Here is an 18,395-nt window from a genome sequence, read left to right as displayed (position 1 = left end):
AGAAGAGGAGGCTCCAGGGAGAGCTCAGAGCCCCTTCCAGTATCCAAAGGGGCTCCAGGAGGGACTTGGGACAAGGGATGGAGGGACAGGGAATGGCTTCCCACTGCCAGAAAGCAGGGAGAGATGGAATATTGGGAAGGAGTTCCTTCTGTGAGAGTAGTGAGGGCCCTGGCATTAACTTTATTTTTAATTCATTGATGTTGATTTTTATTTACTTTTTTTTTTCCCTGGAAAATTTTCAAAGAAACTGCCACAAAGTGGTCTGGAGTATTTGTAGCAGAAAGGACATCCATTTCCCAACAAGTACACGCTGTGGTTATCCCCTAACTCCATCTCCCTCTGAGGAGATATTCTTCTCTGCTTGACATTTACTGCAGCATAGGAGTTCAGCTCAGACACAGTGAAAAACAGCCAGGAAGCACAATTCCAATATTTCCTCTAGCTACGGCCTTATTTTATCAAAGTGAGCAGGTACTTCTTCCACTCGTTGCTGTGAACTTGGCTTTAAGGAAAACTTCCCTTTTCAAAGAAAGAAATTTGTTCTGTAAATCTGTTTTATATGAGTGCTCACAATTCTTCCACAGCAACATTTCCCTCTTCCCCAATCATCTGGAGCCGAGAGGGTGATGGAGCCAGGAGGTTTCCATGGAAATTTTGCACCCCAAGACTCAGATTCCAGAATGCCCCAAAGGAAGGGGGTCCAGCAGATGAGAACAGCACCTGGCTCAGCCAGCAGAGACCCCACCAAGGTTCCCTTCCTGTGGCATCAGAGTAAGGAATTCCAGCCAGGATTTGTCATGTTTTTTTTGTTGTTGTTCGATAAAACGAGAGTAAAACCAAATCTATATTCAAAAATCTTCAGCTGGCAGCAAGAACGTATCAAGAGTTCAACAACCTTGTAAAAAAGCTCCCCCTTATCTCATTACTACACCTGCAGAAAAGAAATTAAATTAAACCAAGGCATCAAAACAGCTGAGAGGGATGATTGTTCCCCTGAGACCTTAATCTCCCATTTGCAAACAGCATTTGCAAACTCCTTCTCAGGACGTTCCCATAATAAGCCTTTCTACCCCACTGAACACAATTATCTGACCTTTCAGAGCAGTTTGCCACGAAGTGGGCTACCCTGATAATAAACAGAATTACCTAATGGCACATCAGTCACGACGATCACAGCGATAGGGCTGCTCCTGTTGGATTGTTTTGGTAAAAAAAAGGAGCAGTTTGGTGGTGGAGAGGTACCTGTGGCTGGTGGGGAAGGGAACCATCACCACCCTTTGACACCACTCCAGGTGTTAAAATACAGCACCCCACCTTCCTAGAGCAGATTTTTGATAGAGGAAAACAGACTCTATTCTTTCCCAATAAACCTCTATCATCTGTAAACAGCATCAAGCTCATTTTAATGAGACAGAATGCTCAGAAGAAGAAAAACAGCCAACTGACAAACCCAAAGGCACTTCCAGAAGCAGCTCTTTAACCCAGTGGTATTTCTAGAAGAACCTCTTTGTTTGTGTGAGTGACCCAGTGCCAGAGTGCCCCATCAGGAATATTTTTAAATCCATCATGAGGTGCAATATTGAGCTGTATTACAGCTTTCAAGATGAGCAATTTTGGGTTCTGCAGCAAGCTTTCATTTTCTATTCAGGGAGCACTGTTGACACGAAAAGTGAAATTGCTCAACGTTAGTAACAATATGATAACTATAATTTAACAGAGAATCCTCAGCTGGTGTAAATCTGTGTGTTTCCTCTGACTTCAATGGAACTACACAAAACACCATCTGCTCTGGAACTGGCTCATCACTTACTGGGTCAGCAGTTCATGGACAGACAAAGCAAAGAATGAGCAAGTCTCAAACTAAGTTTATTATCATTTCATTGCCTCTTTTTTCTCCCACCCCCCTTCCCGTTTTTTATAGTCACATTTGTGTCATAATACAAGCAAGAAGCTCGCAAAAATCCCTCAGGATGAGTTCCAATCCAAAATGCTGTGATGATAAAGAGAGTTAAGAGTAGATTTTAGTGGTGCCTTCAGCTTGTTTTCCAATTGTTGCAATAATTCTGCAAACGAGTAGAATTTTGAATTCTAACTGGCAAGTATTTTCCCCATTTCTTTGTGTAAACATAAAAATAAACTATGGACCAACACAGTGGCAGGCAGCATTTAGAAGCAATGTGGCAGAAGATGTCCCTTTTAGCTACCAGAGGAACACAGGAGTGACAGCTTTGTTTTCTCTCTTCACTGTTTTTATCCTTTACCTGATGAATAATCAGTGCCAGGCAGCACTGTTGTAGTGATGATGCCATCATTTTTCCCGAATTCTGCTAGAATTTCTTTCAAGGACAAGGAAACCACCCTGTGGGTCCCTGTCTCATTACATCACATGCACATTTTCTTGCTCCTAGTTAACTTCCAATTAAAAAAAAACCCCACAACTTGGAAGCTTGTTGATTTATCACGTGTGGCAACAAGTTATTTTGTTCCCTTTGTTATGCTTCTATAGAACCACGCTCACAGCCCGTGTGAATGGCAATAAAGAATTTTTGAATGGAAATGATTTCTTGCTCTCCTTCTGTGTAATTCCCACCAGCAAAGCACCCTGCAATTCTGTGATGCCTTATGCCAGGGATGCTCAGAGGTTTGTTTGTTTTATTTTTTTTTTCCTTCCTGAATGCCATTTATCTACCCTGCTGCAGCTGCGTGTTCAATTTATCACCATACCTGCAGGATAATGCTCCCATAAGCATTCTTTAGTAGATTAACTGCATCTGCATGAGACAGCCCATCCAAAGGTTGCCCATTAATGCTGACAATCCGATCTCCAACCTGAAAGTACAACAGTAATGGAAAATTACCAGCATTAGGGAAAATCAAAATTAAGAATGCTTAAAATTCCTCGTGAACTTGGCACTGCACAGTCGTGCTTCTCTTTTGCAGGATCCCTTTTGTGAGGATTCTGCACTGCCAGTGATCATTTCCCATTCTTTTAACACTAACAATATGATCAGAGAAACAAAGATGGGTTGTACTTTACTCTTTCTATTTGCAAGCAGAGAGGGAGGGAGATTTTCACTGCTGTCCTCCCATCCAGAAAGGATTCATTTGTGTCAGAATGTGCAGACAAGTTCATATTCTTCCAGACCGTGTAAGCACATGCTGAATGTTGTATAGGAGAGAAGGAACTTCTGATATTAATCCAATTAACCTGGATAAGTTCTTCCTACACACAAAAATGATCTCGACCCTGCCATTGTTTAATTCCGTTAGAGACAAGGCGTGAGTGTAGCAGCATGTCCTAACGAATCTCATGGGCCAAAGCACGTGGATCTGCATAATAAATTCTTTTCAATCCTCATGATTCCTTGAAACTCTCTCCAAAACTGGAAGTGTTCACCATGGCCATGCCTGGAAACCCACACGTGCTGTGGGTCTGACACAAGTGCCTTATTTTGCTGTTAATTTATAGGGGCCTTAAGATCAAACAACTCACTTCTCATCTGGTTCCTACCTGGTTGGAGCTCTAAATGATGCCCAGTCTGGAGTTCCCAAAACACCTGTGGTTTCCAGAGGGCCTCTTGCTGCCCTGCCTGGGTCTGGATGAACACAGACATCCCACGACCACTACAAATGCATTTAAGTTCTTTCTCTTTAGATCACTTTCCAATATGGGCAGCAATTGCCAAGATGGGAAGAGAAAGGCAGATTTGGGTTATTTTTGGGGTGGGTTTTTTTTGTTGTTTTGCTCTTATATAAATAGAGGCAGAGCAGTCTGTGAGTGATTATCAGTGACAGCAGATGCAGAAGTGTTTGAGGCTTCAAGGGACACGTGGGAGATGAAACAGGAAATATTGAGGGCCCCTGTACTCACTCTGAGCCTTTGTGTCCGAGCAGCCACTCCGCTGGCCTGGATCATGGCGATGAAGATGGGAATGTCTCCCAAGGGACTGCCCTTCCCTCCTGCTATGCTGACACCCAGGGCATCATTTGGGCCCTGGAACAGAGCAAAACCAAACATCTGCAGCAGGGGCAACTGGCGGAGTTCAGGGTATGGCAATAACTGACTGTTTTGATTGGTGGAACAGGGAGAAAATGGGTTTGACACACACGTGTCCTCACCCAAAGCACAGGCACACATCCAACACCCGAGTGCAAACACAGATCATGCAGCTTGACTTGTGAGAAACGCTGCAAAAATGAACAACTTCAGTGGAAGGAGTGGGCTTTATGAATGGGTAGAAAACAACTCACTGACCCTTGTTATCTCCACAGTCCTCGGGCCCATATCGGCTCCTACTAATAAAGAAACAAACAATTAGCTTCTGTAATTAAGAGATAATATAATTAAGAGATAACACTGTCAAGGTGACAATGGTCCCTTGCTGCCTAGGCAGAGTTATCACCAGGCAGGAGTGGAGCCTTCCTGTGCCAAGGCAGGCAGTGCTGCTCGTGTGAGGAGGAGGAGGAGGAGGAAGGATGAATACGGTGTAATCCCTCCGGCTCCGGTGTCACCGTGACTCCCATTGTATCCCAGCCACAATCTGTGGAACTGCAGCACTCTGCCAGCCTGGAGAACAGCCCTGCTGTGCCTTCACTCAGTTAAAGATTGGCTTATTATTCCTAAATCACAGCGTCCTTGCACAAAGGGCTCTGGGAATGGTGCAGTTCCAGGGATCTCCTCTTCCTGTTTGTGCTGTGTTGGTAAATAATGGACAGGCAGGAAGTCAGGCTGGTGTGTATCCAGTCATAGGGTGTGGAAAAGTACTCAAAATACTGGGAAAAGGGAGGGAAAAGGGAAGGAAAGGGGAAGGAAAAAGGGGAAAGAAAAGGGGAAAGAAAAGGGGAAGGGAATGAGGATGACAGGAAGGAAATAAAGGTGAAAGGAAAAGGAAAAGGGGAAGAGGAAAAAAAGGAATAGGGAAAAGAGAAAGGGGAAAGTGGGAAAGGGGAAAGGGAAGAGAGGAAAGGAGAATGGAAAGCAAAGGGAAAAGGAAAAAGGCACAGAGAGACTTCAGAGGCATTGTTCAAAACTGCAACTTTTTCAGCCCAGCAAGCTGATGGTGTAGTCAGGTCCTGAGCTCTGCTACACCCACCCCTAATTGTATCAGCTTTAATGAAACTATTTTAAGAGCCTTGCAGAAGGCTGGCAGAGTAAATCTCCTCCAAAATTCCATGATTCTTACCCCCCACAAACCAGCACTCCCCACATCCATGCAGGTGTGCCTGGGCAGGAGGACCAGGACAGCTGAGGTCTGTGGCACTGGGAAGCCCAGCCCTGGGGACCCCAAATCAGGGTCAGGAAATGCCCAGTGCTGCAGGGCCTGCCCAGACAGCACAAGGAAGGATGCCCAAAAGCCACCAGGCTCCTGCAGTGCCTGCAAACCAGCAGAAGAAATGTCTTCTCCAAAATCCTGCCCCATGTGAGACGTGAGCAAAGATTCCCAACTCCTGGAGCTACTCTCCCCAGGCTGCTGTGGGTTGTGGATTTTTAACGCCCTCTAAACCTGCAAATTGCAAACTGGGCATTGTGACTTTCTCATTACAAAACACCCCTTTATGCACTCAAGAGCAACAAAGATATAAATGAAGTGGTGGCAGCTTTATTCCCTGAGAAAACTGTTCCTAATGCGAGAACCATGCCTGTGCTAAGCCTCTGACAAGGGCGTGGGGGAATAGCAGGGCACAGGAATTCTGCTCTTAAAATAGAGGGGCCATTACTCCTCCAGCAGACAAAAAAATAATGTCATCTTCTGGGAAGTGTTCGGGTCTTAAAAACATCCGTGGGGCGTCTTCAGGGAGGCTGGGCAGGAAAGCCAGATTTGAGTGTTCAGTTTGGCTTTTAAAGCAGCCTGGATATGAAGCAAATCACACTCAGCTGTTCTGACAGCTGCCCAGTTTGTACCTGAGTTTCTCTGGGATGTGTCTGCTGAGGATCTTTTTGTGCTGACAAAGTTCTGCAAGGTGGAGAGGACGGGAGCGAGCGCGGGGTGGAAGTGGCTGTGGACACTCTGCTGGCTCGCCTGAGGGTAAAAAAAACACAAAAAAACCCCCGTGAGTCAAACCCAAAAATGAACTTTAAACCAGACCTTGCGACAGATGGGTGCAGCTGTGCTCTGTGCCAGCCACACTGGAAATGCCACATTGGCCACGCAAGTGCAAACCCCTCTGGGAGGGGAAACCGACCAAAATCTCCCCGTGGAGGTGAAGTCACCATGCCTGGAGGGATTTAACAGATGTGTGGACGTGGCACTAAGGACAGGAGTTAGTGGTGGGCTTGGCAGTGCTGGGGAATGGTTGGATTTGATGGTCTCAGAGGGGTTTTCCAACCTCAGTGATCCTGTGGTGCTGCTCACAGTACTACAGACCCTTATTCCACACTTACGTGTTGCTCAGGTCAGCTTTAGAAGGTGTTCCCTCCTCTCAGCTGCTCCCAGGGTGTCTCTACACCTCAGGAGAAGGGGAAATGATGAGCACCTTCCCTGTGACGGCCCTGCATGCACGAGCACCCAGGAGGACAAACAGCTGCTCTCTCACAGGAGGGGGGGACAACAGGGACACCCATCCTGTCACCTGGCAGGAATCTTTGTTCTTTTAGCTGAATACACTGCAATTGCCCCTGCTCCTTCTATCTGCCCAAGAACCTCCTCTCATTTCCAGAAGAACAAGGTAGCTGACAAAGGGAGAGCCTCCAAAGGGAGAAATTTGCTCCTGCTGCCCTTTTCATTTTGCTCCTTTTCCCTCTCTCTTTTTCTGGCTTTTATCTTTGATGCCTTGTGAAGGCTGCCCCAGAGCAGAGGCTGGGCAGAGTCACAGAATAAAGCAGGGATTGATCAAAAGGATCTCCTCCATGGATCCCCCTTGGGCAGCACCAGAGCCCAGCCAGGGCTGCACCCAAGAGGAACCCAAATGGTCCCAAAATGCACGAGCGCTCCCGGGGGCTCTCCCTGGGATCAGCTCTGCTCCATGGGCACATTGCAGTTCATTGTCCCATTCCAGCTTTAGCCCGTGCACTCCCATCCTGCTTGTTTTTCTCTCTCCAGCCCACGTTGTTTGTGCTCCTGGGCCTGAGGTTTGGATCCTTTGTCCTTGGTGCCCAGCTGGAGCAGGAATTGTTTTGTCTCCCTGCTCTGTGCAGAGAGCTCACCATCCCCTTATATGAATCTCAGAGCTGCACACTAAAGCAGCACAGAATGTGAAAAATATAAAAGCTAAAACCTGAGGCACCATCTTCAGGCTCTGCCCCTTGAGGAAACCCAACCATCACTTTAGGAAGTGCATCTGAACAGGCTCCACCGAGGGCCAGACCCTTCCAGCTGGGCTGCCTTGCCCAAAACAAAGATCTGCTCCATCCTTGTCCACGCACAGCAGAGATTTCTCCCCCAAACTCATCAGCCGGTGACTCAAAAGCCCTGACACATTTATCCCACTGGCCAGTGTGCAGCTGTCAGTGAGAAACACCAGGCACAGCACAGTTTCCACCCCTGGGTGCCAATTCACAGCCCAGTTAACAACATTTGCAATGCATGTGGAAGAAACCCCTGGTTCGATTTCCACTGCTCCAGGGATGCAGTGGACCCAGAAAAAAGCCAAGTGAGGACAAAAGGTCTGGATGCTCTTGGCCAGCACCTTCTAAAGCAGCGCTTGCAGTTGTGCAAATCACTCAAGCTGGTTTGCTGCATCATCTGCCAAGATTTTTATAAGTCTTGGAAGGGCTTTGGTGAGAAACATTTATTCAGTTTTCAAAATCACCAAGTCACTTCGGAGCAGGGAGATGAAGGCTCTCAAACGACTCTGCATCAAGGAGATTAGGATTTCTTGTATTAAAAAAAGGGCAGGATTTACCAGGTTCCTGCAAAAGCCTCTTATGCTACAAAAAAAGGGAGATGAAGTCATTGGATCTGAATCTTTACCTAGACCCACGTTAGATATTAAGGCATTTTGCTTCCCTTTCAGCTTGAGCTTTACACGGTAAAACCAGGTGGGTAATTTTTAGCTGTCACTTTTTGATTACATTGCTCTTGCTAAGGCTTCATGTTGATACAATGGCCAAAACAAAATCTAATACCTGGCTGCTGACTTAATGCAATCAGTGCAATTTCCCTCTGTTACTTCACTTCTCCTTGTCTGCTGCATGCACTGCAGATGTTTCTCCAGAGCCAGTATTTTTAAAGCTGGGCCTAGCCCAGCTGTTCCCACATGGCTTTAGCCCTTCCTGGCACCTCACCACCTCCAGCCAGCCAGGGCCACTGCTGGCCTTGAGGAAGTGAAGAAATCACACCATGCTGTGATAATTTTGGCACCTTTTTGTGGCTGTTCATGGACAGGCCTCTTACAGACCTCCTTAAAAACATTCCTGCTTTAATTCACATCTCCCCTAAGCCTCCTATGGCTCCTCCTCTCTGTTTCCAAAAAACAAACCCTTCTTTTAGGAGTGCTGGATCCCCTCATGTGCAGCTTCCCCATGGCAGAAAGGGGCCAAAGCCCCCCACAGCCTCACCCTGCTGTGATCCCCTCTTTTAGAGACATTGGCACCTTAAATAGAATGGCAAAGCAGTCGATTTTCAGAAGGAAAACCCATTAAGAAGTTGTTTTCTAAGTCACTCTGCCTTGTTTCTCTCCCCTGCAATCCTCCAGATTTAACACCAAGAATTGGTGTCTGAGTAGATTGAGGGGCACAGGGAGAGGGGAAAGGCCCTGCTCTGATTGAAAAATGAATTGTTGTCCTCGCTTCAGGTAAAAAGCAAGTGAAGCAGGAAATTGCTCTGTGTTTTCTTGGAGAGGAAAGCAGCTCTCCTGTGGTTCTGCTGGAAGATAGGCAGAGATACTGTTTGGTTTCATTAGCTCGTTTTGACGGACAAAACAGCTGCAGAAAATACATTCAAGCAGTTTTTGCAAGTCTTCAAACCCAAAATTTCTGGGCATCATCACTTGAGAAAGATATTACAGATTTTTGGTGTATCTTGGGAAGACACTTCTTCAGCAATAAATACATGAACCAGCTCTTCTGCTCCATCAGCTTTTCAGCTGCAGTTCAGCACAGAAAATTATGGGGATAAAATATTTTGTTCCCCACCCTCAGCAGTGTCTGTGGAAGGATGAGCTTCATGTGCACATCTGTGCACCATCCCCACGCTCTGCCCTTCACAGCTCCAGTTTAAACAGAGGAATTTGTCACTAACCTGACTGTTTTGGGATGTTTTCCGTGATGACAGCCATGACCCAGCTCGCAATCTCCCAAGCTCAAGATGCACCAGGCCTTGGGCACACTTGGAAAAAAAAAAAAACAAACCAAAAACAACCCACAATGTACAATTTAAGTAGACATATAGTATTTCATGCTCTCCTGGAGAGCATTATGTTTATATTCAGCACCACAAGTACTTGAAGAAAGCCACAAGGAACGCTCAAAACACGAACACTTGTATTTAGACAATACAAAAAGTGGATTTAGGCTGGTCCTGAAGGTTTCTCCTGGTTGCTGAATTTAATATGAATCTCCCCCTTGCAAACTGATGGCCAATTTACTCAGGAAAAAGAAACAAAAAGCCCCAAACTCTTTAGCAGACATTTGAAAAACCCTTCAGAGGCAAAATGCTGCAGAAAAGGGTGAATTTAACCCATATGGATCCAACTTAACAAAATACCCTCGCACCACCGGTTCCCAATTCTTAAATAGGTAAACTTTTGGCAAGGTACCAACCCTGAATGGAAAAAGCAAGGAAATAATTAGTCTTTCCCCTGAAGAATGAAAGAAATAATGTGCAGAAACACTGGTGGGGATGGGAGGGGGAAAGCCCTGGGAGCAGATGCAGTTTAGAATGGAAATGGGTCTTCAGCATCCGCTGATGGCCGTCCCACCCCTGCCCTCTCCCCCAGCCCAACCAGCCATGGAAAAAGGCAACTTCTCCCAGAATTTCAGAGTGAAATCACTCCTGGAGGATGGGAAGCTGTGCAGGAACAGATTTAAGCTGTCATTTTATCCCTGCAGGTCAGTACAGCAAAGCCAAAGATTTATTTCAGTTCTGGTTTGTGTTGCCTTTCCCGTTTCCAAGCGTTTTTCTAACACATGAGATACACAGATGCTTTTTCAAATAAATCCCTAAATACTAAATGTGCCGTTGTGTTCCTGCTTCATATCATCCAATTCCTAGAAATACAGACTTTAAATGAACCTCCCAGTTATTTCAGATGAAATTCTTGCCTCGGCAATCAGCTGGAGCTGTCCTGCATATGGCAAATAGCACTTCAGGATAATTACCTTGCACAGTGTCAGTAACTGCAGTTCAATATCTCAAAATGTATTCTGTACTCACCTTAAGTATAGTGGCAACAGTCTCTTGTGAGGCATTTCTCATATCCTCCCCATTTACAGACAAAATCTGATCTCCTTGAATTAATCTTCCATCTAGGTCTGCAGCTCCTCCTTTAACAATGTCAGAGATAAACACTCCACTTCCATTTCTAACAATGCAAGAAGCATATGGCTAATTACACAATCCAATATTCTTTGGGAGACCAATTTAGATTACTTGCATTTAAGAGACATTAAAAGAAACCTGTGAGCAGAGGAAGAACCAGTTTTACACCTCATTCAGCTGTGTAAAAAATCGATGAGTTTTAAAACCACAGCATGTTTTGCTAATATTTAATGCTGTCTTTCCCCTTGAACTGCTAGTTCTGACTGTAGGATACAAAGAGATTTAGGGAAAACACCATTTATATGAATAGAAGTCTGAGGTTTGGCCTGTAATAGAGTTAAACTACCTCCTGATGGGACCTGGCAGGGTTAGGTTAAAGGCTGGACTCAGTGATCTTGGTGGGCTTTTTCACTCTAAATGATTCTGTGATTCCGTGGCGTGAGCTGGTGCCAGCTGCAATGCCAAGATCTGGCATTTTTTTATCCTTCACCTGAAGCACACAACATTTCCTACCCTGAATTGTACCTGGGTATCATTTAACAAACTTCTGCAATTGGGCTCCTCCTAAGGAGGGGATCCCCACTCTGAAGGATCCAGGCGTAGCACAGAAGGTTCAGCACAGAAGCAAAGGGAGGAGGGCTGGAGACTGTGATTACCATCTGCAGGGCAATTTACATAATCTAAATTAATTACCCACCCCACAATCTGCTCACAACACCTGGGTTAAACACTGCCACCCAAAAACTGCTGCAGAAACTCCACTGACCAGAGGCAGTCAGGATAATGACACGGTGCTTTGTAATTGCAAAAGTAAATGATTTTTGGCAATACAGGATGGCAACTCCAACACCGAACAAGTGTCATGCCATAAATCTCTTTTAGCAAAGGAAGATTAAAACTATCAGTGCTCTGGTTTGAGTGATCTAATAGCAGTGGTTTAGAGATGTATCAGGAAAAATTTTATTAGGCTGCTGTTACTTCCCACTGGATTGCTCTCTACAACCCCCTGACACGAGGGTGGAGCCAGGACAGGACAAGAGGAAACAGCCTCAGGTTGTTCCAGGGGAGGTTTGGGTTGGACATCAGGAAGAATTTCTTCATGCAAAGGGTGGTCAGACATTGGCAGGGGCTGCCCAGGGAGGTTTGGAGTCCAGGTGTCCAGGGAAGGACTGGAGGTGGCATTCAGAGCTGTCAAAGGTTGGAGTCGGTGACCCTGGAGGCTTTTCCAGTCTCAGTGGTTCTGTACTTCAGCTTCTGCTCTGCAAACTGCTCTCTGCAGTGTGGCCCAGTCCCCTGAACTGCTCAGGGTTTGGGTCTAACTCAGCCTCTCACCCTCCACTGGCCTCGGTCCCTTTGAACCGAGGACAAACTCAATCTAACTCACAAATCCTTCTGCAAAGAGGTAGGGTAGGTTTATCCCCCAGTTTAGACACCAGAAAAGCCATGGTTAAGGCCTCCAGAGCCCTGAGACACAGCTACCCTGATGCCACAGAAGAGTGAGCCTCCAGTTCTGCATGGGATTCCCTCTCTGCGCCCAGAGCTCTCCTGGGCAGCAACAGCCTCCACTTCTCAGCTCTGTTCTGACACAGGAGCCAGAACCACGGCCCCATTCCATCCTGGAAGATATTTACATACAAAATTCTGCTCCTTATGGAGTTTTCCCCCTTTATCCCACATTCCATTTATTGGTTGCTGTTGTTCACACATCAAAATCCCAAAGATTTCCCATTGGAAGCGCTGTCAGATCAGAGGCACTCTTACCGTTTCCCAGCTATGCTGAGCCCCAGTCCTCTGCCCGTTTTCTTTTGGATATCTACAGAGAAAATCTCCAAGTTTTCCTCATCCTTGTAGTGTGCTTCATTCCTATAAACCACCAGCTGCACCTTCTGGGGCGTCTGCCGGAGCGCAGTGATGGCTTCCTCGTGGCTGGCGCTGCGCAGATCGATCCCGTTCACCTGGAATAATCAGTGTTTGCTTTCCAAACGACACGGATAAATGATCTTTTCATCACACCCTGCCCCTGGGTGACAGCACACATTTGTCAATTTGACACCCCTTGGTGCTCTAATTGAGCTTTCCCATTCCCAGAAGGCTGAGAACCTGGGTTTCCTACGGAGTGTGAGCTCAGGGCTTTGTGCCACTGCCTGCGGTAAATCCCAACAATCAGAACATTTGGGCTCAGAAGTTTTGGGTGTTCTTCCCTTCTTTTTAACCTCAAGCCTTTGGAACCTCAAGCAATGCTTCTTTCTCCAGCTACACGAAGTGGGATGTGCTCCTTTGAGCTCCCTGTGTATCTCAGTACTCAGATCCCTTCTCCCCCAGCTCCGTAACATCATCAAGATGAAAACAGAGGGAATCAGAAACACCAGCAAATAAATGGCCACAGAGAATCCCAGCAAATAAATGGCCACAGAAAATCCCAGCAAATAAATGGCCACAGAGAATCCCAGGCGGGATGTATTCAATGGTGATTTTCCTTTTTTCCCAATAGATGGCACACCAGACCGCTGCTGGAGCAGCCAGCTACACTTCTCTTACCAAAACCTGAGGAGGTTTCAGCATTTTAGTAACGTCAGACAGAACAAGAAGTTCTGCTTAAATGTTCCATTAAAAAAACCCCCCATTGGAACGTGAAAATCTAATTTTGCCAAGCCTGATCCACAAGTGCCCTTTAAGGTGTTTGCCAATATTCTGTCAACCAAATCATCTTTTATTTCTTCATACCAAACCATATCAATACTTGGACATTTTTGAAGTCTCTCTAGGAAGCAGCATGAACTGCAACAGAATAACCACAAATGTTAATCTACTTCCATGAGTTTTAAGGCAATGAAAATATTTCTCAGAATTTCTAGATATGCAAAACTACAATCATATCTAATTTTACATTAAGATAATTAAGGCTAATGTTATTCTTTATATTCTTTTGTACCAACTCTGCACACATTTATTTATAAGTGTGTATTTTCCTTGACACAGGCACCTATGTGTGCTTTATCACACTAATCTGAAACTAATTCAGTCATCTTTTTGATTAATACAGCTTTTAAAAGCTGAAATAATAACAATATTATGGCTCACAAACATTAGGACTTTCCTGTTTGGCCAGAGAAAAATTAATTAACCTGCTCCATTCTTACCCCCTAATTATCGTGCTCTGTTAGTACCCCGTTATTTATAAAACCCAAACAACATTCAGCCTCAACGCTAACAAAAATATTTGCAGTGCAAGAGCTGTAAAGACAACTCCCCAAGTACCCCTTGCTATTTTCCTAACCCTACACACCGAGGCCTTAATGGCCATGCTGGGAATTTGTCCTGAGCTGACAGCAGAGCTGCAAAGCAGCTGCGCTGAGCCCCTGCCTGACGCACGTTTCATTTGCAGACCAGCACTTCTCTCTTAACCCTTTCCCTCCACCTTTTCCCTGCTTGTCTGGGGGAAAACCACCACATTTATTCCCAGCAGCCATTCCCCAGCTGCGTGAAGTGTGGCCTGGGGGAGCTGGTAGGGATGCAGGGATGCTGGCAGGGATGCTGGCAGGGATGCTGTGGGGTGATGCTAACAGGGATACTGGAAGGGATGCTGTCAGGGATGCTACAGCCACCTTCTCCTCCTCACCCCACATTATCCCAGCTCAGTATTTGGATTTCAGGCAGAGCAGCGATACGGGAGTGGTGTTGGAAGCGCAGGCCTTCGAATGAAAGATTAAAGAGATGAATAATACCAAGCTATTGGACATGACAGCTGAACTATGTAATTCAAGAACTGCCTTGCTCAATTAAATTTAATGTATTCTCAATTTGTACCTTCAGTTTATATGAATATATACGGAAACATGAATTTTTCAGAACGTTCTTAGTGACAGGAAAGATGCCTTGAGAATGGAACCTATTCAACCTACAAGGAACTTCTGTTGAACTGAAAACAAGTCTCCACAACCAAACACAGACACAGAGAATGTCATTTACCTCTAGAATCTGATCACCAGCCCAAAGTCTGCCATCTCGGGCTGCTGCCCCTTCTTCATAAACTTCATGGATCACTATGGCGTCCTGTGGGAAGAAGGCAGAGGCATGAACCCTGCTTCCCAAACACCCCCAAATTGGCCACCACGACCCACCCCACACTCCCCACCAGCTCCACAGTTAAAAACACAGCACTCCAAGTCAGGAGAAGCAAGACTGTAACACAGATTTTTCAAATTTTCAGTGTTTTGGGACAAGGAAGTGACTTCTGTAATCAAAAGCTGGTATAAAGGTACAAAGGATTTTGTTCTCCACTTCAGGGTAGTCTTGTCTTCTTCCATCGTTTTTATGCATTGGCATCAGCAGCATGTGAACTCAGTGTGAACTGCAGTATTAATATAGTCTACTTTTAATGATATTATTTAAAACCAGATTCTTTGGAGCTATGAATATTTTTAGGGACTTGGCATAGACCTCAGCTTTAAGCAAGGGCTGAATGCCTTGTGGTAAATAGCACTGGTTAAATCTGTAAGAAATGAAATCCAGAAGAAAGGAACAATGGCAAATGTTAGTTTATTACTGAGGTTGGAAAATGTAGGCAGTGGCAGATGTAGCTTCGGGGAAGGTTTCAGTGATTTAATCTTATTGCCAGCAATAGATGTCCCTAAAGAAAAAGCATTACAAAGAACATACTGTTCTCTTGCTGGTGCTTTCCCTTTGCATTGTTCTGGTTTGTTTATTTCTTTTTTTTTTTTTCTTTTTCCTTTAAAAAAATATTGGTGAGCATCCTGCGACAGTGCAGGATGGGACGCTCCTTTTTGTGGGCCAACCCTGCTCCTCTCCTCAGCAGCACCAGCAAACCCTCAGCCTCAGAGCTGAGCCTTAATTCCACATGTAGGTTCTGGATAACCCATTCTCAAATACCCCCTGCGGAACTGCTGTTGTGGAGCCTCTCACCAACAGGACAAGCCAAAGAGGAGCATTCCCACAATGCTCCCAAGAAAAGCAGGTGAGGTTGGAGCATGGGAACACCGCTGTGTGATGGAGCAGGGGCAGGGAATTGCTGCTGGGGTGAGAAAAGGTCCCTCCAAGTTTTGAGAACACTCTTGGGTACATCTCTCATCACCAATTCACCCCCTGCCTGTACTGCCCCATGATCCTTTCCCAGCACAGAAACAAAAAAACAAAACAAAACTCCAATGCCCTTCAGGTAACACTCAGATCACAACACTGAGAGCACGATTCCCTTTCATTCCCACTTATTTAATGATCCCAGCTTATTTAATGATGGGGACCTGCTGGAGCACAGCACCACTGCCACAGGCTCCCTCTGATCCATGGACACCAGTCCCTGAAAAAAGCCTGCGGGATTGCAAACACAAATGGATTACAGCTGATACAAGAGTTCCAGATAGGGGGAAAAGAGATTTCAATCTGCATAAATGAAGGGGAAACACTATGAGCTGTGTACCAAGTAATTAAGAAAATCAAAAGAGTGGTTTGATTTAAAAATTAAATAAAATATAGATATATACACACACCCCTGGCAACTGCAGGGTTGTTTTTTGTTTTTTTGTTTTTTTTTTTTTTTGCAGTAACTGAAGCAACAAATACTAACAGAATAGAGCAACACAGGCACATCCATCTTCTCCCTGTTGTGGGGTTTGGGTTGTTGTGGGGTTTTGGTTGGTTGGTTTGGGGTTGAGGTATTTTTCACCTTTGTTTTACAAATGATGGTGTTACGCCAAAGCAATGGAAGAGACTTTAGCCTGGGAGAAGTGGCAAATGAGAGAACACAAAATATTGGCCAGCTTCTTAAGGCACATCATTCACCTGGGACACAGCAGGGCAGTGGGTGACCAGGAGGTTTGGCAGACAACTGGCAGTGTGGCCATGGAATAGCACACTGGGCACCTACACAGGATGGCCAAATTAAACCTCTTCAGACTGGATTTAACCTCATATTTCCTCCCCTCTGAGCAAGGACCTTTCAATCACATTTCTCTAAGTTTGTTTCCTATCTGTGGTTGCTTTTAAAACATCCACCAACCTGGAGTTAGCAGCTTTTCCCAGCACTGCTTTATTAAATGTAAAACTGCTCATACCAAAGGCTCAGACCCAGGAACCACCAGAGTGTTATCAGTTTGGATAATCTGCATCATCTATTTGAAAAGGCAACACTTCAGTGTTACACTGTGGTTCCTGCATGTGTGAGAAGCCAGACCCAGGACTAAAAATACACGTGGCATGAAAAGGTACATTCCTGCTCGCTCTCTGCCTACCCTGCAGGAGGAAACATCTCCTTGATCTGCCAAAACGCTGTTTTTCTTAAGCAGGTTTTTTTTTTTTTTAAGTAGTGTAGCTGAACCAGGCTTATCAAATCGATTAAAAACAGAACAGAGCAACGTGTCCATGATGCACTGTAAAGATTCCTAAACAGTCCATAGGCATAAATATCAGTTAGTTTTCCTTAGCTTATGAACCATGGCAAACATCTCTTTCCTCTGATACTCCTGGGATCAGCTCAACGTACTTAACCCAGAAGTAATTTTTTTTCCCCTGGATCCAGTGGGATCTGCATAAGACTCTGTTAGTTTTGATCATCCATGACAAATCACTAAAACCAAACTACTGATGTTAGTGAGCATTTTTAATCATATCAATATTTTAAAGGAGTTTATGCAGTAATGAGATGTCATACTTGCCCCAAGCTGCAATGACTCTATCAACAGGCATGGACTGAAGCTGGAACACCCCTCTCAGTCCCTCAGAAAAAAAAACAGAATCTATCATGACTAAAACAACACATTTATTTAAAGGATAGCTTTGGGTTTCTGGACTTCTGCAGCTCCTGTTCAAATTAAACGTGTGCTTGATATCAAAGTCTACGTAGCTCAAAATCAATCAATCAAGAGGGATGAAGAGAAAGTGGTGTCAATGTTCAGCTGGAAGATTGTGAATTCATGGTGGCTCTGGACAGATTTCCCCATCCCTCCCCACCTCCTTTCACCACCAGTTTCATACAGATTATGGCTCTCCATGGTGGAGCTTGGCAGAGTCACAAAAACTGTTCATGCAGGAGGGGAAATAAAAACACTCCCATATCAAGAACACACTTGTTTAAAAAAAGATACCCAGCTGCTGAAAGCACATACTTCATAAAGTTTACAAATCCATTCAACAAACTGGGGCTTTAATCTTTGTATATTTTGACAGAGAACAGTCTGGGACCATTACACAAATGGGGAATTAATGCAGAGCTGAGCAGTTCTTGCCCGGGACAGAAGGATGCCGAACATGAGGCGGGCCATGCAAACTGTTGTTTCTCCATGCTAAACAAAGTCCACGCTGGCAGGTGTAAACTGACTGTCCAACCATGAAAACACTGAGAAAAAGATAGATGTGAAGGGAATTTCTCTGCTACTGCTGAGGTTACCATCCTGGGCTCAGATATGTTGGTGCTGAAGGGCCTGCAGCCCAAGGAAATGAAGCTGAATGCACTGACACAGCACTGCATGGCCACAAAATTCACCTGCAAGCCAGAATGGTTCCCAAACATGGCAAAAGTACAGCTGGTTGGGATATGTTGTGACCCAAACCTGTTAAGAAGCAGAAATGGTCACCAAACCTACCAAACAGAGAAGGTGTTTTGTAGGGTTCAGGCTGGAGCTGTGGGACGGCCACAGCTCTCACCAGCAGAGCATTGAGAGTATCACTGTGCCTGCACAGCTGTGGGGCAAAGGGAAGGCACAGGAGTGAGAAAGTGAGGGTTTGGCTGTGGATGTAAAGGCAGAGAAGCAGGAGAAGCCCGTGGAGCTTCTTGGTCAACACCTCAAAGAGCGAGGTTGGTGGAGAGTGAACAATGAACAAACAGTGAGGGCAAAGTGCGTGACAGAAATTAGCACCCACCTCTGGAAAATAAAGCTGGTACCACGTGCACAGCATGATCTGCACTGCACTGCCCTTCATCTGAGGAGGGGAAGAACCCTGAACTCCCAGGGAGCTGGATCG

The 18,395-nt window shown here is 45.3% G+C and overlaps 1 protein-coding gene across 4 annotated transcripts in view; it reads right to left on the bottom strand.

Annotated features, from left to right (window-relative positions):
• The window catches only part of PATJ (PATJ crumbs cell polarity complex component), a 137,899-nt gene that overhangs the window by 4,864 nt on the left and 114,640 nt on the right, over positions 1–18,395 (bottom strand). For 3 of the 4 annotated variants that reach the window (XM_068198917.1, XM_068198920.1, XM_068198919.1), the window contains 8 exons: positions 14,388–14,471; positions 12,180–12,373; positions 10,314–10,461; positions 9,180–9,266; positions 5,903–6,020; positions 4,256–4,296; positions 3,872–3,994; positions 2,725–2,829 (listed from right to left, as the gene is read on the bottom strand). In XM_068198917.1, the coding sequence (XP_068055018.1) occupies positions 2,725–2,829; positions 3,872–3,994; positions 4,256–4,296; positions 5,903–6,020; positions 9,180–9,266; positions 10,314–10,461; positions 12,180–12,373; positions 14,388–14,471 (900 nt within the window). The remainder of the gene's footprint in view (positions 1–2,724; positions 2,830–3,871; positions 3,995–4,255; positions 4,297–5,902; positions 6,021–9,179; positions 9,267–10,313; positions 10,462–12,179; positions 12,374–14,387; positions 14,472–18,395) is intronic. The other variant, XM_068198918.1, reaches the window with a different exon arrangement.

The sequence above is a fragment of the Anomalospiza imberbis genome, chromosome 9, assembly GCF_031753505.1.
Source record: "Anomalospiza imberbis isolate Cuckoo-Finch-1a 21T00152 chromosome 9, ASM3175350v1, whole genome shotgun sequence".
NCBI classification, from domain to species: Eukaryota; Metazoa; Chordata; class Aves; order Passeriformes; family Viduidae; genus Anomalospiza; species Anomalospiza imberbis.
Note: the sequence above shows the minus strand (reverse complement) of the source record. Positions and strands in the feature narration are given on the sequence as shown.